At 40.0% G+C, this 26,513-nt stretch overlaps 1 protein-coding gene across 3 annotated transcripts; it reads left to right on the top strand.

Annotated features, from left to right (window-relative positions):
• The first annotated feature begins 12,627 nt into the window (after nt 1–12,627).
• Nucleotides 12,628–26,189, top strand: LOC133777870 (uncharacterized). 3 transcript variants are annotated; one of them, XM_062217624.1, is made up of 3 exons: nt 12,628–13,063; nt 17,997–18,037; nt 25,920–26,189. In XM_062217624.1, exons 1-3 carry the CDS (start codon nt 12,728–12,730, stop codon nt 25,978–25,980), a joined length of 438 nt encoding a protein of 145 aa, XP_062073608.1. In that variant the 5' UTR covers nt 12,628–12,727; the 3' UTR covers nt 25,981–26,189. The 3 variants fall into 3 exon arrangements, with proteins under 3 accessions (XP_062073608.1, XP_062073609.1, XP_062073610.1); XM_062217625.1 differs by having other exon boundaries at nt 17,997–18,041; XM_062217626.1 differs by lacking the exon at nt 17,997–18,037 and having other exon boundaries at nt 12,632–13,063.
• Nucleotides 26,190–26,513: the final 324 nt, after the last annotated feature.

Raw genomic sequence — 26,513 nt, 5'->3', positions numbered from 1 at the left:
TCTGGGCAAGTGGCTTCCCCATGCGGACCAACCCGACTCTTCTCTTGGATTTCACCAGGGTTGGTAAGTATTGCTCCTTGAGTCATTTCATTTATTAGTCCTCTGCTCGTAGTAATTGTTTCTTTTCAGATTCCTTTTGCGACACACTTTTCGTTGACGCCTACAACGAAAGGTTCAAGAAAATGAACGCCCTCATCGACGAAGAGATGAGCCTCACCTTCCTCATCACAAATGCTTATCTTTAGCAGTATGGACTACTTTGGAAGGGGCAAAGGATAAGCCCCGTGGTCCTCACCAGCTTTCATGACTCAAAGAAGTCGCTTCACGAAGAGAGGCTCCACACGAAGTACATAGCGACGAAGTCTCAACATGAGTACTCTCAACGTCTTTGTGAGGAGCACACAGAGAACATACTCACAATTAAAGATGCCACAAAGTCAAAGTAAGACGAGGAGCTCGAGGAAGAGCACAAGGCTGGGATTGAGTCATCCTCCATGCCTCAAGGTAAATCTCCAATAGTTGTTCACTACACCCATCATGTAGGGGAGGGAACTAGTCCCGACCAATCCTTATTCTTACCATCACTCCTCGAGTGTGGTAAATCTCGGGGCGTCCTTGGACCAATGAGGAGTACTAGGACTACCAAGACCTTATCAACGTATTTCTCTACCACCCAAAGAGGATGAAACAACCCCAAGGGTTTATGCCTCTGGACGAGGTGGCATCCATGCACATGTTATGTTTTTGTCAATAAGATACCAACATGACACATCTATGAGTTTTCCCACTCCATTCTTCACCCAGAGGTGCCTTATTGTAGTGGGCCTTCCGAGGAGGCTTCTTTTATATCTTGCATGCATGTTTTTCGCTTTTTCAAATTACATTTCCTTCGAGGACTAGTGTGATTTTTTTCTTCGTGCATAAAGCATAAGCTTGTCCAACTTGGTTAGGCAGAAGCACTAGAGGGTGTCGGGACTGTAACACCCCAAATCCCCTAATATGGCTTAGTGCCAAGATTAGGGGGCCGGGAGGAAATACTTGTTTTAATTATGTGCTAATATAGTATGAACATGTCCTTATCGTGAATTATATTATAATATAACTATGCTTGAATGTTTAGGAATATTAAATATGCGTGTGGGCCCATTTCTTATAAGAAGGACATTTTAGTAATTTGACTCACTGGGGGTATAATTGTGAATATGTGTGTGTTATGATTGAGACCAAATTATTATGTGGATATATTTGGATTATTCAGCGTGAGGTGATCCTAGGGAGCAAGTTATCAATTTAGTCACAATGGGGTCAAATACCTGGCTCGGGGTAAGCCTAGGGGTATTTTGGCAATTTAGTACATTACTATGATTTATCGGGTAATGAGAAATTATTTAGTGAATATTTGAGAATATTGGAGATAACGGGAATTTATGAGGCGTTAATTATGATTAACGTGGAAAAGTGGCAAATGACGGGTTTGCCCTTGTGAGCATTAGAGATTAGCTAATGGGCTAAGGGGTAATTTGGTCATTTCTAGCCTAAGGAGGGGATTCACTTAGAGAGTCCTGAAGCTAGTGGAATGCTTAGAACACTCTCAACATCTCATTTTCTCTCCTTCTCGTTATTCTCTCTCCCTCACACCCCTTGGATGAAGTCTTGAATTCTTGAAGAGAGTTAGCTTGGAAATTTAAGGCTTGAAGCTGGGGTTTTTTGGTTAAGAGCACCTTAAAGCTTGAATTAAAAAACTGAGGTAAGAAGTTCACTATAACGCTCTGGTTATCCCAGAATAGTTATGGTGAATGGTGAACCAGAAATTTAACTCGCTACCCGAGTCCTTTGGTTAAAAACGTGCTTCTAGTGTTATTAACAGGCTAAGGTGGAAGACCAATCAAAAGGAAAGGATATATTTTATTTAATGCATAAAACTGTTTATGGGCCCATCAAAAACATTTACAAGTTATTTACAACTCAAAATGGTCATTACTGTTAAAATTTACAACCCGCCGACCTAAGCGGCAAAAATAGGGTAAACCCCCTAGTTCCTCTGAGAACTCCTTGGCCATGGTGGTCAAGCGGCCACATATGTACACAGCACCACCAAAGCTCTCCACTCAAGGCTGGGTGAGCTTTTCTTTCCCTTTACCTGCACCACGTAGCACTCATGAGGCAAAGCCCAGCAAGAAAACACAATAACGCATGAATATAATATCAACAATGATCATAATAATCATTCAGGACTTTCAGTCCAAAACATATGAGTGACAATTGGAAAAGTCACTAAAGCGAGTTCAATTCCCTTTAGCCATGTGACAATAGGGTCACCGGGGCTTTACAAATAAGTGATCTTTTCACTAGCTTATCAAGATAGGTGCTCGGTGAACTGGTCACCAATATAACCTATCGCATGACCATAGAGTCATAACCATGGGATTCCGCCCCTAGCCATGTGACAAGCAGTCACCTAGGCCTTAGGCCCTGGCTCTGAGTAACTAGTCCTAGACTAGTCAAGCGCTTATAATTTTCATTGAACTTAAGGTGGGTCCAGCATTAATGCTCCTAGAGTCATTCAATGATGATATCGATTAGATCTAATCTTTAATCGGCCCTGCGTTCAGGATGCTTATGCCGTTTTTGACTCTCAGGTTAGTAATATGCGACCAGTGCCGTCCCTGACTAATCAGTGCCATACAAGAGTAAGAAAGCTCTGCTAGGCATTTAAAATGCAATCAATGTCCACATTTACCAACCAACATGCCTCAACAACAATCATGCATGTCATATACACAGGGTGCATTTTTCTTACCTCTGGTTCGAGCGAGAAATAGAACAAGAACGACTCCTAAGAAGGATCGACCTTTTGATTCCTTAGTGGTTACCTTATCATAACCAATTTTAACCTCAATTAATGAAAATCAACAATGAATGGATCTTGTCCTAAATCCCACTCTCGCGACCTCGAAACATACCCACACGGTGAGTAGATTCGATCCCGGGCCTTAAGGATTGAAACCCCGAGCCAAAAACCCTTAAAAACACTCAAAACGGGATTCTGAAGGAACAGAGTAGCACTACAGCGCTGCTCACTAGTGCCCCAACACTATTCTCAGAACCCCAAACTGCCCAACAAAGCACTGGGTAGCGCTATAGCGCCCTCTGGTGGGCGCTGTAGCGCTACACCCAGCCAGATCCTCCCCTGAACCCTCTTCCTTCGACTCCTTCAATTCCAACTCGATTCCAATGCTTCCAAACCTCATTTTTGGTGCCAAATGAACCCAAAAACCATCCCCACATGCCCTAAGCATCACAACCACAAGAACCCTAGCCAAAAACTCCCAACAAAACCAATCATCCAACCTAGAAATCTCAACTGAAAACCAGAGCTAAAACAGAGCAAACCAGGAATTTTAATGGCTAGAAACTTACCTCAAGCTCAGATTATGATGCTCTTCAATGGTGGAACACACTCCCAAGCTCTCAATACTTACTTCCCAAGCTTGAATCCCCAACATAAGCTCAAAGATCCAAAGAGAAAATAAGGAAAGACAGGTACGGGAGAAGCTTTGTTCTATGCTCTATTTTCTCTTTCTTTCTACAACCTTCAATGGCTTTAATCTATCCTAGGGGTGAAAAGACAAAAATACCCCTAGGTCAAATAAACATTTCTAAAGGGTCCCAAGGGTTAAATTGACATTTTCACCTATTTTGTTAATCATAATTAACGCTCTCCAATTCCCGCAATTCTCGATATTCTCAAACACCAATAATTCATATCCCATTACCCTTTAATTCCCAGCAATGCTCTAATCATTAAAATCAACCCGAGACTCACCCCGAGCCCCGAGCTTAAACCTGTTATGACTAAACCGCTAATTAATATTCAAAGATCGTCTCATGCCGAATAGCTTGAACAAATCCACATTATAATGTGGTCTCAACAATATGTCACCGACATGCATACAAATATACAATTACGCCCTCAACGACCAAATTACCCAAACACCCTAATAATCAAATGTGGACCCACATGCATGCATATAACATCATATTATAATATAATTCACATAAACATGCACATAATTAGTTAATGGAATAATTAAACAATTATGGCCCTCCCAGCCTACTAATCCAGCCATTAAACCGCATTAGGGATTTCGGGGCATTACATTCACTCTATTTTCTTGGTAAATTCATGCTATGGTTTAAGTTTCAGCAAAATTGTAAGCTATGGTTGGGTTAGAGCTTGGGCTTTGTTTTTAAGGTGTTAGCACTGTCTATTAGGTGTTATTTGCGATTTGAAACTCATTCGGGACTTTTAGACAAGTTAGGGCAAGATTTGAGAGCTTTGGCTCGTGGAAAAATGGTGGAAAAACCCAATTTTTTTGGGTTCGCGTAGGAGCGCCACGACCCTGTTCTTCCGTGTCGCAGCGCTGGGATGAAACAGGGTAAGGGGCCCTAGCTGTGTGTCGCGACACCTGTGTGCCTGTGCTGCGGCGCTAGACCAATTTCAAGGCCTTTGAATTTTGTATGTTTAGGGCATGTGCCCAGGGGCTTGGGGGGCATGTTTTAGCTACCCCATTTGGGGAAAATGGAGGTCCTGAGGGCACAGGATTGGTCCCAGGGCTCTATCATGTTATTGAATAATAATGAGAGTGTTATTTGTGGGTTGTGACTAGGTTACCACTAGGTCTCGGGAAAGGATCGTTCTCAGGAGTTGTGCTTGCTGGTTATTTGCTTGTGTCTGGACTAAAGGTAAGAAAACTGTGCCCAGAATATGATATACATGATTGGGGCTTGGCCCGAATGCTGAATATAATCTTGATTTGGGCGTTGGGTCTGTGAATGCGGATGATTATGATTATGCCGATGTATATCTATGACTAGGGAGCTCGGTTTATAAACTTGGGAGTTGTTGTGATATTTAGTTAGAGATAACTTATTAGTCGAGGGCATATTTGATTTGAGGGGCTCGGCTTATAAGATGAGGGTCTCCGAAGCTCGGCTTATAAGTCAAGGATCTTAAAGCTTTGACTTATAAGTTGGGGGCATTTGAGGCTTGACTTATAAGTCAAGGACCTGTAGGACTCGGCTTATAAGCTGAGATTGGCATTACGCACGTGGAGTGCAGACCACCATGGCTGGGCCACCTTGGGGGTGCGCCAAGTACCTGACTGGCTCGGATGCCAAACAAATTGAAAGAGAGTGCGACACACACTTGTGCAACTCTATGGTTGCTGATTTGTATAATGTGTATGCTAGATTCAGTTATTACTGTTAGTCAAATATATTACTTCGTGTTCTTGCTGAGTCTTTCGTCTCATGGGTGCTTCGTGGTGCAGGTAAAGGTAAAGAAAAGATTGGCCAGCCATGAGTCGGAGGGCGATAGCAGTGACATGTACTTATGCAGTTCTCTCGACCGCCACGGCCGAGATTCTCGAGGAAGCTAGGGTTGAACCCAACTTTCGCCGCTTAGGTCGGCTTGTTATGTAACCTTGGTGATGTAACCAACTTTTAAACTTGTGTTTTTTTTGGGATCCCGTGTAAGAGCAAAGGTTTTTATCAATGGAAATGTTTATGACTTGACCAAATTTTTAAAACCTAAACCATTAGTGGCTTAATCACATGTTTAGTCCAAATGACTTGTTTAGCAAGTCCAACACTTTTTTTAAACACACTTGGTAAAGGACCCTAATAAGCAGGGCGTTACAGGGACCCTCTCAAATAGACACCTGGACTATGTCGACCATTGTACTTCCATCCCCAGCGGCTGCGCCTTCGGCCCCGACAGCTTTTCCAATGGCCACTCCTCCACTTCCAGTGATTAGTGAGGTCTTTGACCTCGAGGTCTCCCCTCCCCAAGATGAGGGGACCTCCCAGAAGGGAAATGAAATCCATTCTAAGGTGCCTGGAAATCTTCCAGTTAGGACACCTGGCCTTGTGATCTTTCCCGAGCACTACGAGGGGGAAGACTTTGAAAGGTACATGCAGGTGGTTGAGTACTTCAACGCCCGTATTGACGTGGGTAACGAGGACTTCAAAGCCCTCATGGAGTACCTATGGGAAGACAAACCTCAGGGTCCAGTCGTTCCTCCCAGCCGCAAGGAGTTGGAGTCTCTACTCAGAGAGAGAGTTGGAGAAAGGATAGCTCTACTTTCCGCAGAGCTACTCCAGGAATTGGCGGGGTCTCTGTGCGACATGCTCTTGCGTAGCTTTGCTCATTGTGGCAGCGATAATGAGATCTCTCTAATAGCTGCCAGCCGCCACATCTTTCTAAGGGTAAGTCAAATCTTTTCTAACTCCTCCTATTTTTACATTTCTTCTATAAGTTCTTCATCGAGCTAACAAGATTATAGCTTTGGTGTAGATTGCGGCCTTCAACCAATGGCTCGGGGACATCGTAACCATGAGTTCCTTTGAGCTGAAGGATATTCTAGAGGAGCTGGTACAACTCAAGGAGATTGTTGTCCCAATGGTGGAGCACTCACTGCTCCAGAAGGAAATGGAGGATGTTAAGGCTCGCACCTTAGAGCTAGAGACCCAGTTGGCCACGGAGCAGTCCAAACTATCAACGCTCGAGGACACTTTCGTGAAGCTACTGGAGGATGTCGCAGGTCGTACTCGAATCTTTATGGAGGCAAATGACTAGATATTAGTGGATCTTACAGGCGTTCGAAAGGAGCTTGGCCTGAGCCACGAGGAGTCTTCAGCTCATGCCGTATAGCTGGCCAGAGTCTAGGAGGAGGCCACCAAGACCAAGGAGAAAGTCGCGTAAGCTGCTTCCCATACTAAGAGCCTCTTACGTGAGAATGAAAACCTCCGGCTTCGAGCAAAGGATCTGGAGAGGGACCTCGTCGTGATGGTGGATGACACCCTATTTGTGCCATGGAAGAACAATAGGAATATGGATTTGTAATTCATGGACATAAACATGCGGATGATGCTTGAGGTGCATCTTTTGGGCTAAGGAGGCTAAGGTAGCTCAAGAAAGGGAAGCTGTGGCGACCGGTCAAACTCCCAAGACGGACCCTATCATCGAGGTTGTAGGAGAAGTTCCTCCAGGCGAGGGCCCGAAGTGATTTTGTTTTTATTAAGTAGGCATACATGCCTTTTGTTTATTGAGGTATAAACAATTTAATGCTCGAGCCCCCGAGCGCCATTGTAAATACTTTTAACTCTTATGCAGCTTGCACTACTTTCCTTGCCATCATTGCTTCCTTAATAACATGTCTATATTTGTAATTACGCAATTTGGTCTTACCCATTGGGCTGGGTAATAACGTAACTCAACGTAACATAGCACCATGAGAGTTCAAAATCTCAACCCGTCAACAATTTGTGGGCCTTAAGTCTCAAAGACTTAGGTCTTGTGCTCGAGTCTTGGTGGCTCGAGTCTATATCGAATTCTCTTATGAACTTAGTGTTGTCCCTCAAGCTCGTAGACCTCAGGAATAACTTTTAATGTGAGGTAAAGTGGGAACACTTAACGGGGTCCTATGCCCCTGAGTCCCAACAACTCGGGCCTTAGGCAATCCACTATACTTAGAACTTGAAGATCTTCCTCTTAGTGTTTAGACGCCTTGGGCGTTTAGGGTTGTCCCCCAGGCTCGTAGTCATTGGGAGTAACTTTAATGTCGTGTCAAGTGGAACACTTGACAGTCCTATACTCTCGAATCCCAACAACTTGGGCCTTAAAATGAATATTCCACTATAGGGTTTTAAGGCTTTTATCTTAGTACCAACACTTTGGGCATTTAATGTTGCTTCCTAGGCTCGTTGTCCTCGGGAGTAACTTTAATATTGTTCTGTATCCTTGAGTCCCAACGACTCAGGCTGTAGGAGTTCAAATGCACTAAGGTAATTCCTCCTAGGCATACTGTCCCCAGGATGTTATTTTGGGCTTCCCATCTTTCTTGTCGTGCGCACTGACCCTGACCTCTAAGTCCCTGGAGCATGCAACCGAGTTTTCCACCCGTAGGCTAGGCTTCATGATGTTCAAGTTTTATTGCCTTAGATTTCCATCCACACCTCAAGATTTAGGGACTTGGTTATTACTCCTTGGGCACGGAGTCCTTGGGAGGTAACTTTAAGTTAGCACTCATGTTACTTGAATTTCTCATCGCTAGGGTAACTATTTTGGGGTTGTGCCCGAGTACAAACGACTCGGGATCATGTTCACATCTCGAGGATTGGGACCTAGTTTTTGTTCCTCGGGCGAATTTTCCTCGGTAGAATACCTTAGGTCTATCCTCGTGTTACTTGGATTTTTCTTATGCTGGGGTTTTTCCCAGGTCTGAGCTTTGGGGTCTTATGACACTAAGGTTGCTTCGCTCGTCGACTAGCTTAGCTTCCTAGGTCATTGATTACCATTGCTATGATTAACCTTACGGTGCTGAAGTATTGGTAACACGAGGCTTTGGGCCCGAGTACGGATGACTTGGGTTTCCGTTCGCACCTCGAGATCTAGAAACTTGGTCATAGCTCCTCAAGCTCAACGTCCTCAGGAGGTAACCTAAGTCCGCTCTCACGCTACTAGGATTATTAGTCTTCGAAGTCCTGTGACACGCGAGACTAATAATCTCGAGAGGATTATTAGTCTCGTGTTAATAGGATTCTTAGGTCATGGACTTCCCCAGATTTTGCTTAGTTCCCTTAATTTCTCTATTCTCTGGGTATTGACACTAGGCCTACTCCACTCATGACAAGCTTAGTTTCCTAATTCATCCTCCGCGAGATGCTATACTCTGCAAGGCTACCCTAACCCCATGCCCCCAAGTGATGGGAGACTAGTCTGCGTTCACTTGTCTAGGCCAGCAAGCGGGTGCTCTACAAGAAGTAAAAATAGAATAAAAAGGAAACTAACAAACATAAGCAAATTTGTTGAAATTTTCTATTGTGTTTTGTCTACACAGTTTCCATTAATTGTGCTCGGAGGCTACAAAATGATTACAAAATTTAACAAAAACACCCTACTCATACCACTAGTAATACCGGCAAAGATTCTCAGCATTCCAGTCATGGGGTACCAATTCCCCACTCAGTCACGTCGGTTTGTTTGTCCTTGGACACACAATGCTCTCGACTTGGTACGAGCCTTCCCAGTTAGGTCTTAACACTTCAACACCAGGATCCCGGGTGGCTAAGAAGACTTTTCGCAACACCAAATCTCCGACCCCAAATTTTTTATCCTTCACTTTAGAGCTAAAATATATGGCTACTATCTGCTGGTAGGACGCTACTCGAAGTTGAGAAGCTTCACAGAGCTCCTCCACGAGGTCCAAAGACTCTCGGAGTAAAGTGTGATTTGTTGTCAGATCATACGTATCTCGTCAGTGTGTGGAGATTGCTACCTCAACTGAGAGAATGGCTTCATACTTGTAGGCCATGCAGAATGGCGAGTGATCGGTGGAGGTCCTGGAAGTGGTGCGGTAACTCCATAATACCTTAGGCAGCTCCTAAGGCCATGCGCCTTTCGCATGTTTCATCATTTTCTTCAAGGTGGCTTTAAGCGTCTTGTTGACTGCTTCCACCTGCCCATTTGCCTGCGGGCAAGCTATGGAGGATAAACTCTTTACGACTCCATGCCTTTGACAAAAATCTGTGAACAACTCATTGTTGAACTATGGTCGTTTTCGGGGACTATCTTCGAGAGAGATCGTAGCGGCAAACGATGTTCTTGATGACGAAGTCCAGCGCCTTCTTGGAAATGATGGTAGCGAGAGGACATCACTAAAAACACAAGAACTAAAATTAGTGGTTTTTTTTCTTTTGAAAAATGATATAAATTTCTGTTAAAGTGTCACGACAACAAAGTCCATTAGAAGTAAAAAAATGCTTGAAGAGACAATTTAGATCTCCTAAGAGAGATAATCAATATAAGCTTACCAAGCCGTTAACAATTGAAACACAACTATTAGTTGGTTTTACACATGTTGCTTAAAGTGGGTAGGAGAAATATGTAGTAAAGTAATTAAAATTTGTATTATTTTATAAATAAAATGGGAATAGTGTTTGACAGCTTCAATTTTTTTTAAATATTCAAGATAAGTTTACTTCTTAGGGTATATATCATTTTACCCCTTCTATCTTTATTAAATACTCACTTACATTTTTATGATTTGTCTTAAAAAAAAAAAAAAGAAAATTACACCTTTATATTGTGTTTAAATACCCATTTATACCTATGTATTTGTCCAAAAGTACAAAATATACATTTGAACATATTTTTAGTCATAATTAGTATTAATAAGAAAATAATGTCCTTTATTTCTCTATATTCACTAATACTGTATAAAGTTTTGAAAAATAATAACGAATATTATTTCACTTTTTTGAAGAAAATTTAGTTTTAAACCATTTAAAGAAATCAATTATTTTAAGTAATTTTTTATATATATATGTTAAGAAATTACTTTTCAACAAATACTTTATTTATCATATTTTAATAAAAAAAATTTATTTCAAAAAGTAAATTACTATGTTTTTTATTATTTTATTTAAAAATCTCTTCCTAGTACTTTCGGTAAATATTTGAAAATAGAAAAATGATTTCATGTAAATAAAGAAGGATAAAATTATCTTATTAAAATTAATTTTGGCAAAAATTTGTTGCATTGGTTATTATTGAAAGTACAAGGGTATAAGTGGGTATTTAAACAAATATATGGGTGTAATTCGGTATTTTTGAAATAGCAAGGATGCAAGTGGGTATTTAAGTAAAATACAGATAGTTAAAATAGTATATACCCTAAATATTATTTAGACGATTTTTAATTATTATTTTTTATTTTTACTGTCTTAGTAATATAATATATATATTAAATATATAATATAAGCAATATATATTTAGTAAAATATACATAAATTGTATTTTAAACTTTAAAAAAACACATAAGAGAATTATATTTTTAATTTTTTTTAAAAAGTATTAATTTTAATACCAAGCCATCTAAAGAGGGGAAGGGGGGAATTAACTTCACAAATATTACTAATTTAAATTAAGAGAAATTGGTGAAATCGACCTTTTTTTTTAAGTGATTTTACGCTTTGTCCTATTTTTGAAATTTTTTTACAAAATGGTTTCTACTTAAAAATTTCACTAGTTGCTAAATTTTTCAACTAGGTGTTTAACATTTTCGACTGATTATCTAAATTTTTCAAACGGCTGTCTAAAAATTTCGACCATCTGCCTGAATTGTCAGGTATTATTTTGCAACGAGTTATTAAAACTAGTTTAGGATGCAAAATGACTTAAAAAAAATAGGTCGTTTTACCAAAGGACATTTAAATTAATCAAGAAATCATAAAGCCCTTTTTTTTAAATACAACCGAATTTAAAATAAATATCACACCTCTTCGGAGAGTAGATAATCATACTATCTCATTTACTATTAAGTAAATTTTAAAACTAGTATTTGTCAAAATAATAATAATAATAAAACTAGTAGTAATTATAGAAATTAGCTAAAACAAAGTTTGTTTATATAATTAAATAAAGTGAAAATTACATGTTATATGAGATTTTTAATAGATTGTGCAAAAATATGGCATTTTTTCAAAAACAATTAATCTATGGCTTTTTTTTTTAATTTCACTTTTATGGGTTTAGTTTTCCATATTTTTGTATAAAAAGTTTATTTATGCCATATTTTCACTCTTAATCAAGTTTTATTAATTTGGAAGGGTATGTTTGTAATTTGATTATTATTTTTAGCTTATTTGATTTTTTTTATATTAATTTTATATAACTATTTTTATATTAAATTTTTCCATGGTTGTTTTGCAAATATTTTTTTTAATATGAATTGTGTTTATTATTTTTTTTATTTATTGTAAACATTTTTTCCCTGTTTTTTAGGTTGTACGTTTTTTTTCTTTCAAAACCTGGGTAAGGTAACCAGTTACTTACTTGATTTTTCAAAGTTATGTAAAAAAAAATCATACAGCTAGCTTAAATAACATTTATCTAGAGGGGTAACCAGGTACTTGTTTGATTTTTCACATTTATGTAAAAAAAATAGTCTTAGAGGTTAAATAACATGTATCAGGAAGGGTAACCAGTTGCAGTGAGATTAGTAACTTAATGCCATAAGAGGGGTAACCAGTTACTATAAGAGGGGTGACGAGTCACTCATATTAGAAATGAAAAGAAACATTACATTTGAAGGAAAAAAAAAGAATAAGTATGATTTAGTAACCTAGGTAACCAGTTACCATATAGAACCCATAAATATACACACACATCAGCATGCGAAGGTAACCAGTTACCTCTTAAAATATACAAACAAATAACGTGAAGGTAACTTACCACATATCTTAAGACAGAAAAAAAAAAACAGATCTGACTCAAGTTCTATTGGATCATTACAACGACAATCCAGTCGTTACTTAATTTTCCTAATGAATAAATACAAAAAAAGAAAAAAATTATGGGCATTCAAATTGACCTGTCTAATTCAGTTACCCGGACTCGCGCCGGACATGAGGCAAAAAATATCCAAAGATTCACAGAGAATCACAAAAAGTCAGTTTTCCTTCTTCAACCTTCTTTCCAGTTTTCTTGTGTCACCAACTCAAGTTAAGCAGCCGTTTACGCAGAGAACTTTTTCTGTCCCTTTTTTCTACCACGTCGACCAAGCCAACTTTTTGACAATATTACATAAAGACCCAAAAAATAGTTGAAACAATTCTCATAGCTCCATATTCATTGGATTCTAGCATAACACCACTAGCCACCATGGATTCGCTCTCTGTAGTCTCGCCCTCTTTAGTTCTACCCCCAAATAATCCCCTTTGTCCTCGACCTCGCCAAATGGGTTTCTATATTTCTTGTCGTTTACAGAATCAAAGTCGTCGTTCTTGTTCTTTCTTCGGTACGTGCCTGAGCTCACCCATGAAGCTTTCTAGGAGATCATGGAGGCGAACTTCTAGCAAATCAGACGGTGGTGGAACCACTAATGAGGACAAAGATGATAATGGGACGGAGGAGGTGGAGAGAGCGCTTCACCTCGATGGAACAATTCCTGGGACTTCAGACGAGTTCGTGAAGCAGGTCTCATCACGTGCTACGATGGTATATAGTTACTTATATAAATATATATACATATATATTGATGCAATTTTTTTAAAAGTTAATTATATGGTTGTGCATATTAGCTGAACGCTAGAATTTTTTTAACTATTATTGGGATTAAAATAAAATTGGCTTATATATGCTGTTGAGGCGGTTATGGCAAAATGAAAGAGGATATGTGACTTGACTGAAGGAATTTTGGCTATGTTAATTATTATAGTACCCTTGATTTTGCTGATTTTTTTTTATTAATTTTGATTTCTAATATGGGATTAGTTTTCCCATAAACTAAGTTTTTGTTAATTAAATTTTTCCATACAAATTAAAAAAAGTTTAACTCTTATATTTTTGCACATTAAAAGTTAAAATGCCATATTTTTAAAAAATTCCATTAAATAAACACTAAAGTGATTCACATGTCATAAATAAGTTAAAAGATTTTTGTTTTCTGTTTTTTTTTGGGACATTAGACAACAAAACACAAACGAGTGGTTTTATGTGCATAGGCCGTAGATAAAGTTGAGTTGAGAATTTTGGGTGAGTGATTCAATGTTGGCTCAGCCCACAATGAATCAATTCTTTGTTCAGTTTTCTTTTTAGAAATTTACAACAATTATGGAATATTTTATGCATTACATTTTATGGAATATTAGTTTGTTCTCAATCAAAATTAGATTTTTTTATTTTTATTTTGATGATGAGATTTTTGGGTGGCCTCTCCTCTCGACTCCTTCAACCTCAACCTCACCCTCTCATTTCTATTGATCACCTTCTTCCCCATTGAATCTCTCTTCATTTTAAGTTAGTTTTTTCCTTGAAGATTTGTTTTGAAGTTTGCATTGGGTTTGATTTTTTTTTTAGATTTAAATTTTTGAATTGATGTTGATGGGTTTGATGGAATATATATTGTGTTCAATGGAAAATCTATTAAAATCTTTTTAATATATTTTCAATGGATTTTAGTATGGATTTTGAAATAGATAAGGATTCATTATATTTCAATAAAATAAAATATATTCTTAAAAATAACATAGTACTTTTTCTTAAATTGCTAATATTTATCAAATAGTTTAAATATTTTTTTGGCTTATGAACGTGTCTACTTGAGAGTAATCATATATTTACATTAAACTGCTATTTTTTTTTGCCGCAATTTGAATTATTTATAACCAATAAACTCCAAAGTTGCTACCTTTTATGCACAATTATGTTGGTTAAGAAGCCTGAAAACCAAAACTAAGGCTAGAAGAACATTAGAAATTACTTTTAGATTTATTTTTGAATTTGCTGCTATAGTAATCATTTTATCATTCCAATAGTTCCTCTATGAATCAATGTATTGAGTAGGGTGTTCATAAAACCGCCCACATCGCACAAACCGCCCACACCGCACCGCAATTTGCGGTTTAGAACCCTTCGTGGTGCGGTACTGTTTGCGGTTTTAAATTTTATAAATGCGGTTCAAACCACACCGCACCGCAACATTATATATATTAACTTTTTTATATTATTTTTTTCAATTTTACTACATTTAAAGTTAATGCATAAATATTTATATAGTATAATATAATATACACAATATCTAGAAAGAAATTTAATGTTTTATAGGATGCTAACACATATTATACTTAATCTAAAGATATTTCTCCTTAATTAAAATAATATTTACTTTTTGTTATCCCCGTTTCTTGCCGTGGGCCCGGGACCGCATTCCAGGCCCACTAACTGCCCAATTGAGGTTGGGCCAAGTCCAGGCCTGTTTAGCAAGGAGCAGGATGGATCGACAGCCCAATTCTGGGTGAGGCTCGGAAGGCGTCCGGGACGGTCATCCGGGAGACGATTCAACTGACTGGGGATAATAGTCGGGATCGGTACGAAAAGTCCCGAAGCCTGGTAAACGATCCAGGCTCCTGGTGGATGATCCGGGCTTATAGTAAACGGAGAGGGACAGAGGTAAACAGACCTGGGTCGAGTCCCTAAGGTTGGTAGGATAAAGCATCCATGACCCTGACTCCGCCCTATGAAGCGTGGAAGTTGTCCCCACGTTTCATCTACGGAAAAGGGCACCTCGGGATTGTACGCCGCTGGTTCAGACCTATGCCGCCACTGCTCTGACCGATCTTGTCCCCTGAATCTGTCTCGTAACACGAGATGCCCAGACCAAAAGCTCTAATTTGTTGGATGATAGTTACGGTTTGGGCTGGCCCAATGGGTTCAAGTTAGCATTTTTCTTTGATGTTTTATTTCTTCTGTATTGGGCTTCCGATAGAGAAGCCAGCAATATTTATACCTTTATTGGGCCCGGGTCAGCCCGGCCCACACCCAGTGCTCCTGTGAACCTATAAATACATGTAACAGAGCATTGGAGAATGGACTCTTTTTAGCATGCATACTGTTACTCTGCTAAAACTAAGAGAAAACTCCATTGTTGCAGACTCTCTAAGTTCTAATACAACTGTCTCGTGGACTAAGGCTCGTTAACGCCCCAACCACGTAAAAATCTTGCTTATAACCTCTAAACCCTTTCTCTCAATCTCTCTTATATTTTATTATTATAGTTTCTGAAAATCTCGGTAAACACTTTTATATTGCATTTTTTATTTGTTATTAGTTTGTTATATTTTTATTGTTTTGCTTAAAGTTTATTAGCTTGTTGTACATTTAATTATTTTGTTAAACACTCTATGGTTATGAGATTTATTATGAATTTTTTTTAATTATAATATTTAATTTTTAAATTATTTGGCGATAGGTATAAACCGCCAAAACTGCACCGCACCACACCGCATTTTTGCGGTGCGGGTTGCGGTTTGGAAAATTGTTCAAACCACATATGTGGTGCGGTCCAAAAAATTAGAGAAAAACCGCACCAACCGCACCCCTAGTATTGATATGTATTTCCGACTAATGTAATCAATGATTACCATTGTTTGGGGAAAGTGGGGAGAGTTGACGAGAGTTTAGGGCATTGCTCTGTCTGTTTAGCGACGTCGTTCAAGTAAACCATTGACTATTAACACCAAAATGGCCCCGAGATTTTCTCTTAATTTTTTAATTTTATTTTCCTCTTTTATCTTGTAGCATTTTTTTTGTAATTGCTTTTAGAATTAAATAGTTAAGGATTTTTCCCCATTTTAATTACTACCTATTTAATTTGGCATTTTCAAAGCTATAGATTTGTGCTCGTTAATTGAACATTGAGGTATTAAATTAGAATCAAGGATTGATAAATTTGTTAAATTATACTCTGCCAATAATTTTACTGTAGTTATATTTCTTTAGTCAAAATGCATTTAGTATGGAGAAGTTCTTTTGAAAGGTTTTTTCGTCAACTATAAATAACTAGATAAAGCTCAAAGAAAAGAAGAGTGAACACCAGGTTTTTACGTGATTTAGGCTATTAGTTAGCCATAGTCCACGAGTCAATTGTATTAAGGATAAAGATCTTGCACAACTCAAGTTCTCTTGAAATTTAGGCAGTGTTTTTGCATGCACTAAAGTTGGGATCCCTTTACAAGTGATACTCTAGCCATATTTATAGGTGGCTAAGAGGGTTAAGCTCATTAATGAAAGCTAATTACAATAATATTCCCATAATGGGATTAGTCTACACATAAATTATGATTTCTTTCCCATAATATATGTTTGTGGGCCCCATTTGTCATTCGACGGGCCCAATACGAGGATATCAAGCTCACTACTTTATTAGGAAATGTGATTTCTGGTACTTGTCAGGAGGGTAGCTACACGTATCGCCATGTTAGGCACCATCTTGGGACATCCCCTTTCTTGCTTGTATGAAACTGACAGCACGATCTGTGCCACCATTAACTGTGTCAAGCACGTGTCTATGGTCCCGAATGCTTTTATGGATGACACCTGGCAGGTGAGTTCTCCTTCCATGGAGAGGGTTCCTCAGGGTTTGACAGATTGATCACGACCCGAGGAGATTTGCAGGATCAATGTAATCCACTTGGGAGGCTACTTTGTGTTCAGGTTCTCGGGGGATGGTTCTTGTGGATAACCCACCAAGCATGTTCTCCGATTATGATAGGAACGACACCCACAGATTGGGCTCTAGATCCCGAGGGGGACTAAATGACATGATCCACTGAGGCCACATTGTGGTATGCAGAATACATGGACAACAAGATCCAATTTACGAAACTATCTTAGTATTGAAATTTTGAATTATAACACGCCCTTAAATCTTTTATGGTCAAAAATCACCATTTGCCTAAGATAGATACTCAATTCTCAGGATACCACGTTTATAGGTTGGATTATGTTTTGGTTATAGATAATGACATTGTTATTGTTTTTGTAACATTAGGTTTAGTAGATTTAACAAATCTTTTATTTTTAATTCAAATAGTAAATTTTTTTTGCAATGTTTTAGCAAAAATAGGAATAAAATTAGCATTAAATATATATATATATATTTTTAAAATTTTGTAGATTTAAATTAGCACCTTTTATGAAGGGGGATGTGCCGTCTTTAGCATATTGTGTGCCTGTATAGGCTTATTTTGAGACTGTTTGTAGGTTGGTTGTGGCAGTTTGTAGGCTTCGTTAATGCCTGTTTGAAGGTTTTTTTTGTACCTTTTTGTAGGCTTGGTTTTTACCAGGTTGCTGATGACCGAGCTCCCCTTATAGTACAATATATTATAAAGAAAAATAGAAACACTAAAAACTTTATCTATCAACACTATACATTCATTCTTACAAACCTCCTTTTGTGCACCAAAGTTTCTTATTCACATTGATTTGATGATATATGTATCAAATTGACATTTTAAGGAGAGACACTTGTTCTTTTAATCGGCGTTTCTAACATCCAGCTAGAATAGTTACAAACCCGCCCAATATATATATATATACATATTTATATAAAGTGTATCTTGGTAACTTATAATTCTTATTTAATTTTCAGGATGGAATCTCTCGCCTTCAGGGGTTTTCATATTCGACCAAGTTTGTGGGCATTCTTTTATTTTTTTAACTTTTATTGTCTAATTTTTTGACGCATCTTTGCATGCTCTTTGGCTAGACAATGAGGCTAAATTGTATCCTTATGTCGATAGTTAAGTCAGTATGATGATCAAAATAATAATGAAAGGACTAAGTGCTTGGAGTAGAGTTTGAAGTTGAAAGTTTGGAAGTGATATAGTCTTAGGTGAACAACGTTCCAACTGTTACTTATGTCATGCCCATCAGATTCTTGGAGTTTGTATGCTCCTTGTCCAACTACCTTTGTGATCTTGTAAGGTTTTTCCCATGTCGGACCTAACTTTCCAGCTCCTGCTTCTTTTGTGTTCTGGAAGACTCTTCTTAAGACCCAGTCCCCAACATTGAATTTTCGAACCCTAATGTTTTTGTTGAAATGTTGTGCTACTTTATGTTTGTATGTTTTAACCCTTATTAATGCTTGTCTCATTGTTCATCTAGTGTATTGAGATCATGACCCATTTTCTGCCAATTCTCTGCATCTTTCGTGTGCTCAAATCTAGTTGTAGGGAGTCCTGTCTACATGGGAATGTCTACCTCAATTCCATAGGTTAATGAGAATGATGTTTCCTTGGTTAATGTCTTTGTTGTCGTGCGGTAGGCCCATAACACCCCCGGGAGCACACGAAAGATGCTACCCCTATCTTGTTGGTCTACTCTGCTTGTCCATTTTCCCGAGAGTATCTTAGTGATAAGAACGAGAGTTGTTTTCCTCATTCCTTCCAAAAATATTGAAACTCGATACTCATAAATTGAGAACCATTGTTAGTCATTATCTCCTTTGGCACCCCGAATCTAGATATGATGTTCTTCTAGATAAAGCTTTTTCATTCTCGGTCCTTGACTTGTGCATATGCTTCTGTTTTGACCCACTTGGTGAAGTAATTAGTCACTGCTAGCATAAATATTCTTTGTCTCGGTGCTGTTGGAATCTTTGCTATGATATCCAAACCCCATTTCATGAAGGGCCAAGGTTTCAATGTTGAATGGAGTTTCTCAAGTGGCATGTGTGACACTTGAGCAAACCTCTGGCACTTGTCCTACTTCTTAACAAAATTGAATGAGTCTTTTCTCATTGTTACCCAATAGTACCCAGTTGTAGGGGCTTTGTTACACAAGCTCCTTGATACAGGAGTGGTTTTCACATTCGCCTTCAAGTAGCTTTGTAAGTATATGCTTTGCCTTGGCTAGATTCAAATACTCGAGTAAAGGTCTAGTGAACGATCTTTTGTATAATCGACCGCTACTGAGGGTGAACCTGGCTTCCTTTGTCCTTAGCTTTCTTGACTCGTACTTGTCTTCTGGTAAAGTGTTGTGGAGCAGGGTCTCAATGATTGGCGTCATTCAAGATCTAGTGTTGATTATGTTCGTTGGCTCTTCTGGTTGCTTCCATACGGCTCACCATTGCATGTACACTACTAGGATTGCTATTCTATTATTAATTTGGATTACCAAGCCCAAGTTTGCAAGTGCATCTGCATGGTCATTCTCTAATCTAGGAACTTGAACAATTGAAAATTCAGTAAAGTGTTGTACCTTTTCTTTTACTACCTCTAAGTATGATGTCATTTATAGTCTTTTTCTTGGTAAGTTCCATTGAATTGGTTGACCACTAGCTGGGAGTCCGAAGTGACTTTGATATTCTTTACATTCAATTCCTTTGCTAAGTCGAGTCTGGTTAGTAAGGCCTCATATTCTACTTCATTGTTCATAGCTTTGAATTTACATCTAATGGATCATTGTATAATGTCTCTGTGAATGCCAAAAATTGAACAGAGCCATAGTCAACACTCAAGAGAAAAACTGAGGGTTACCCTCATTAGCCTCGGGCAAACCAAGCAACCCAATATCTTGCCCCATGAGAGACCCATGTCTCATAGGATGCCTTAGCGAAAATTACCTAAAGGACCCAAGGGCCTCGCTATGCGAGGCTGCCCTTCACCTGTGCGCGCCTGCTAAGGCCCCAAGGGCCTCGCTATGCAAGACTACCCTTCGCTCGCGCGCGCCTGCCAAGGCCCCAAGGGCCTCGCTATGCGAGGTTGCCCTTCCCCCGCGCGCGCCTACAAAGGGCACAAGGGCCTCGCTATGCGAGGCTGTCCTTCCCCCGCGTGCTCCTGCCAAGGCCCCAAGGGCCTCGCTATGCGAGGCTGCCCTTCACCCGCGTGCGCCTGCCAAGGCCCCAAGGGCCTCGCTATACGAGGCTGCCCTTCACCCGCACGCGCCAGCCAAAGCCACAAGGGCCTCGCTATGCGAGGCTATCCTTCCCCTGCGTGCTCCTGCCAAGGCCCCAAGAGCCTCGCTATGCGAGGTTGCCCTTCACCCACGTGCGCCTGCCAAGGCCCCAAGGGCCTCACTATGCGAGGCTGCCCTTCACCCACGCGCACTTGCCAAGGCCACAAGGGCCTCGCTATGCGAGGCTGCCCTTGCTCATGCCCCTAGCGACCCAGCTTCGCACCAACGCCTCGCATAGAGAGACACCATCTCGCCTGCACGCCTCGCGACCCAGCTGTGCGCCAAGGCCTCGCACAGTGAGACCCACCTCACCATGCCCATGTGTGTCTCGACCACGTTAAGGAGCCTCGCGCCACCACCGTCTCGTGGCCCTCATGCAACCCCATCATGCCTTTTGAAATCCATCCCTGAGCCTCGTGAATGCCGGGTCACGCATGGGTACTCACTTAGGCACTAAGGGTCTCGCCTTGTGAGACCCATCCCCGAGCCTCATGAATGCCCAGGTCACGCATGGGTACATACTTAGGCACCAAGGGTCTCGCCTTGTGAGACCCATCCCCGAGCCTCGTGAATGCCCAAGTCATGCCAGGATACTCGCTTAGGCACTAAGGATCTCGCCTTGTGAGACCCATCCGCAAGCCTCGTGCACATGCCTATTTCCAGGCCTCATACCTGGAGGTAATGCCGGGATAAAAGAAGTATGGATCAATACTTACTAAAATATTAAGAAACCTAGAGAAGATGTTTAGGTAAGGCGGGCCACTAGGCATGAGATAAATGTACATGCACGGGATGTACAACCCTGAAAGAGGGCAAAGACATGACTCTGACATCTGTGTCCTACAAGTAGTGGAGGTACGAATTTGTACAAAGAGTGGAAGCACTACATGCATACCTCTAACTATGTACCAGGCTGACACCATAACCTTCTGCTCCACCACGACCTGTGCCACTACCCTGACAATGTACCTATGTACAATCTTGTCCCCTGGGACCACAATGTATGAGGAGCCATTAGAGCTCCAGTATAAATAGATCATCACCCCTCCAGAAAAGGGGTTGGAAAATTCCTTGTATGCTGAGGCTATTAAGCAATATACGATCTTACTCCATTGGGGTTCTGCATATTTACTCTTTCAAGTTTACTCCATCTTCTTCTAAGATATCTCTTGCAATACAGTCTTAGTTTTCTAACCTTATATCGTTGACGAGATTTCACCGTCAACAGTTTGGCATTGTCTGTGGGTAGAACAAGCATCAAGACAACGTTCTTTCATCACTTCCAGAGAAGAAAGATGCCAAAGCATTCACAACGCTTGCGACAGCTACAAGACGTTGATGTTCACCTGAACAGAGAACGAATGAGGGCTTCCAGGAAAGATCCTTCTCTGCCTGGGCATGGAGATATGCCGGAGGAATGTCTTCCCCTAGGGGAGGAGAAGGAAGCATCATCCCTGGCTGTCCAGTCAGACGGAGGTTACTAAAAGCCACCAGTGTACCCACATCCCCGGTCCCCGGTGGCACCATGCTCAGGCTACCAAGACCCGGGTCCCTCGACGCACAGGCCAGGCAAGAGTCCCCGAGTACACTCAATAATTTCTGGCTCAAGGACCCACTTCTACAAGGATGAGATTCGCGAGTTGCATAAAAAGACTCGAAGGATAGAAACCACGATAGAGAGCATGCAAGAGGTCTTAAACGATCTCCTGGAAGGAAAGTCAAGCATACCCCTTCCTAAGCGTAAAGAGAAGGAGCTTGAAAAAGGGGAAAATACTGTCCCCGCAAACGAGGGGAGAACCCGACTTTCCAGCAGTAAAACTCCCCAGACAAAGTTCCATGAGGGACCTAGGCCGACGAAATGCCCCTAGAAGCAAAGGCGGAGGGAAGACGGTGGTCGTAAGAACGAAGCAGAAGTCACCTCAGAAGAGGTGCCCCCTGGCCTAAGAGAAGAGTGTCATGGGAAGAGGTCAGAAGTAAGAAACACACCCCCCGTGGCTCCCCTGAGGAACACAACCAAGGCAAGGGATCAGCCTGAGAACCGGCAAGACTCCTTATGTAAAAAGAGGAGGGAACTAGACATCAACATGCATCACCCTCAAGGCAAGATTATCACCGCACCTGGGGGGCACAGAGATGATGAAGAATTTGACCATGATTCGCCCTTCACAAGGGAGATCCAGGCTGAGAAAATCCCCGCCAACCTCAGAGAGCTTCGCATGACTCCATACGAGGGTACTACAGACTCAAAGTGTCACTTAGACTACTTCAATGACTTGATGAGGTTAAGAGGGGTCAACAGCAGAGAAAAATGTCATTTCTTTGTTGTTACACTTAAAGGTGTTGCATACAAGTGGTTCAAGATGTTAAGGCCAGGAACAATCAAATCATGGCAGCAATTCTCTGGCGAATTTCTTCAGTAGCACCATACGGTCTGTGATTACGTTATGCCAATTACCAACCTCACTAACATAAAGCAAGGCAAAAATGAAAGTCTGAAGAACTATATCCATAGGTTCAATATGGAAGCAACAAAGGTGGGAGGTTTAACCAAAGCGGAGATCAAGATGGCTATTACAGCCGAAGTTCGTCCAGGAAGCAAGTTATGGGGTAACAGGCTCAAAAGAGAAGTTTTGAATTTAGATGATTTCTTTGAAAGATTACAGAAGTACATACGGGTGGAAGAGGGCCATAAGAACTCGCATGTTGAAGAAAGTGAACCTTCATCCAGTTGCCCTATTACCAATACGTCTGAAGAGTCCATATAGAAGGGGACGTCATGCTAGAGGGGTTGCTGACCAAGTTTAAAATTGGACGAGGACCATCAAGCCAAAAAAGTCCCGACACGAGGGAGATCACCTCAAAAATCGTAAAAGGGTCTCCAAGTAGACACTTGCAAAAAGGGTCTCAAAGTAGACGCTTGCAAAAAGGGTCTTAAAGTAGACACTTGCAAAAAGGGTCTCAACATAGACGCTCGCAAAAAGGGTCTCAAAGTAGACGCTTGTAAAAAGGGTCTCAAAGAAGGTGCTTGCCAAAAAGGGTCTCAACGAAGACGCTTGCAAAAATAGTACTATGCCTAATGATGAGAAGGACACTTCTCGCAAAAAAATAATAAGCGCACGCAAAAGTACATAAAAGGATAGCAAGAACCCAAGGGGTCAACATATCCTTACAAGTAATCAAAGTGCACCAACGGACACGAATCACCCAGCAGTACCATCAGAGCATAGTGAGTGTAACATTATTATGAGTCTACCAGGAAGCCTAAAGACTTCCTAATAGACTGGGGGGCAAGTGTGAATGCCAAAAATTGACCAGAGCCATAGTCAACACTCAAGAGAAAAATTGAGGGTTACCCTCATTAGCCTCGGGAAAACCAAGCAACCCAATATCTTGCCCCACGCGAGACCCATGTCTCATAGGAGGCCTTAGCGAAAATGCTCAGAAGGACCTCTCTATGCGAGGCTGCCCTTCACCTGCGCGCGCCTGCCAAGGCGCCAAGGGAACGCTGAGAAGGCCTCCATGTCCAACTGTTGTATCCACCATCACATCTATGTGTGGCAATGGGAATGAATGTTTTGGGCACACCTTATTTAGATATGTAAAATCAATACAAACATGCCACTTACCGTTCTTCTTTTTCACCACAACGAAATTAGCTAACCAGTCAGGATAGTCGACCACACCTTATGTCAATCAGCTTTTGGATCTCCTCATTAATTACTTGATTGTGCTCTGGAGTGAATTTTATCCTCTCTGGTTTGACTAGAGGGTAATTTGGGTCTACATGCAACCTATGAACAATGATATTAGGATCGATACTTGGCATGTCTTCATGAGACCATGCAAAGAAATTTTGGTGCTTCTTCAAGAATTCAATGAGTCGAGCTTGGAACTTGGGTGCAAGCTTCAATCCTATCTGGACAATATGCTCTGAGAATTCTTCATTAATGGACATCATCTAAATCCTCCATTTCTGGCTCTATAGGTGTATTTGATGACATAGTGTGATGTAGTTGCTATGCCGAGGCTTGCTTGTCCTTTAGTTGTAGAGTCCAAGAACTTTACTTAGCTAAGATAAATAGTAGTATTATAGTATTTATAGCATTATCTTTGTAACTGTGGATTTTTGGTTCAGACCGGGAATTATTTGGACACTCATAGTAGTACTTATAGATTTTCTAAGTTTAACCTATAGTTTAAGAATATTGATGTTAACCTAAGGTTTGATTAATATGACTGATATTAAGGATAATATTTATTATACTATAAGGTTTAGATAAGGACCAATAGGATTTTAAGCACATGTTATGTATGGATAATTAAGGATTAAGTATTTTGAGGATTAAATTTAATAAGGGTAAAAGTTTGAATGCTATAAGGTCAATCAGCAGCTTTGAATACGTTGAGGGCTTAGTCAAGGCTGTTTACTCCATTCAAACTTAGCTAAAAATGTGTAATTTCATGTTTAATTAATCAGCGTGTGCCGATATATTGCAGCTATAGGGGGCGATATATCGCAGCACGTAGATACGGAAAACACGAGACGATGCACGACAGCCTTAGGCATACTGGCCCAGGCGATAAATCGCCTACAGGGGGCGATATATCACCTACAGGGGGCGATATATCGCCTCCTTCAGCATATTTTGAAACATTTTGAATTTGTTTTCCATTCAGCCATTCAGCCATTCAACCTCTTGATAAGTCCATCACCTTTTTGAACGAGTCTTCAGCCTCTGCTGAACGATTATTCAAATTATTTTCACCTAAAAAGCTATTATTTTTATTCAAGTAAAATTAAGATCCTTTCATTCCTAAACTCTATAAATAGGACCTTGTACCCAACCATTATTCATCTTTTGCTCTAAGTTCAGAGGCTGCAAGTGCTAAGTGAGTGTGAGAGTGTAACACCTGGGTTGGGGAATCATAAGCTTATCAAACACTTTGGGAAGTAAGGTTTTATAGTATTTCGGTTTGAGGTGTAGATTGGTCTTACAAGTCTTCAAGGTAACCCAAAACTCTAGTTCAATTCTGTACTTTTATTTTAAGTTCTCATAGTCTTCTACTCAGCCTCTAACCTTAATCTTTATTTTGGTTAGGAAATCTAAGAACTTACACATAAGTTTTGGTAAGTATGTTTCTCAATGGTTTAGTCCTTCCATTCCTTTCATCTCCTTTTCTTCATTAAACTCACTCTTTCATAATGGTTTTAGGGGTGTTCCAAAGTCCCAGCGCTGTTCTCTTATCCCGGTAACTTTGGTAAGGAAAATAGGATAAAATCTATATGTTATATGCTTATGTTATCTTATGTTTCTTATGTTATGATAAGTGATATGATATGTATGATTGTAGGCTTGGGCATATGACCCATATGACTAACAAGACCCCAAATAGATTACGGGCATAAGACCTACTTAGCTAGTAGGACCCCACTAATCTCATGGGCATATGACTTGTTTAGTCTATGGGACCCCAAGTAATAATGGCCATTATAGTATGTGTATGATAAAGTGTTATGTTATGTCTTTATGTTTCTTATGAAATTTATGTATATGAAGTATGTGTTAGATTTTCCTTGCTGGGCATTAGGCTCATTCCTTTTTGTTTATATGTGCAGGAAAATAGCTATTAGTGGTGGTAAGGTTCGTGGATGCTTGGAGATTGTGTATCGATGGTGAATGGATTCAAGGAGTCGAGAATTCGATTTCGAGGATGTAGTCTTTTATTTATGGGTTTATGTGTAATTTTTCCGCACTTTCTATGTAACTCCTTTATTTTAAATTATGTTTTGTATTTAAGACAATGGGATCCCATATCCTTCTTGATATTTTTGTAAGTAACTCTTATTTTTACAAGTTACCTAATAAAAATTATGGTATTTTCGCAATGTAAGCTTTATTAAGGATTTGTATGTATAGTTTCATTAATGGTCCAAAAGTCTAGAGTAGTTGGGTCATTACATTAGTGTAGTATGATAACAATCATGTGTTGTCTTCTGTGCACCCCAAATCTCTTTCACTCACCACTTGCTTGGAAATCAAATGACATTGTCATATGTTGATGAGACTGCTTTCATGTCATTAATCCAACAACGAATAATGATGGCATTGTAAGCTGAGGGTGAGTTGACTACAAGGAATTTGGTATGGAGATTGATCCTTCTACATATTCATGCAACGTCACTTCACCAACAAGGTGCTTTTGCTCACCA

Source organism: Humulus lupulus, chromosome 5 (assembly GCF_963169125.1).
Source record: "Humulus lupulus chromosome 5, drHumLupu1.1, whole genome shotgun sequence".
NCBI lineage: Eukaryota > Viridiplantae > Streptophyta > Magnoliopsida > Rosales > Cannabaceae > Humulus > Humulus lupulus.
The sequence above is the reverse complement of the archived record's forward strand: the minus strand, read 5'-3'. Positions and strand labels throughout refer to the sequence as shown.

Coding starts and splice junctions, on each gene's coding strand:
- LOC133777870 (XM_062217624.1), top strand. CDS start 12,728: ATGGATTCGCTCTCTGTAGTCTCGCCCTCTTTAGTTCTACCCCCAAAT. Junction 13,064..17,996: donor TCTCATCACGTGCTACGATG/GTATATAGTTAC, acceptor TTTAATTTTCAG/GATGGAATCTCTCGCCTTCA. Junction 18,038..25,919: donor GGGTTTTCATATTCGACCAA/GTTTGTGGGCAT, acceptor TTATATGTGCAG/GAAAATAGCTATTAGTGGTG.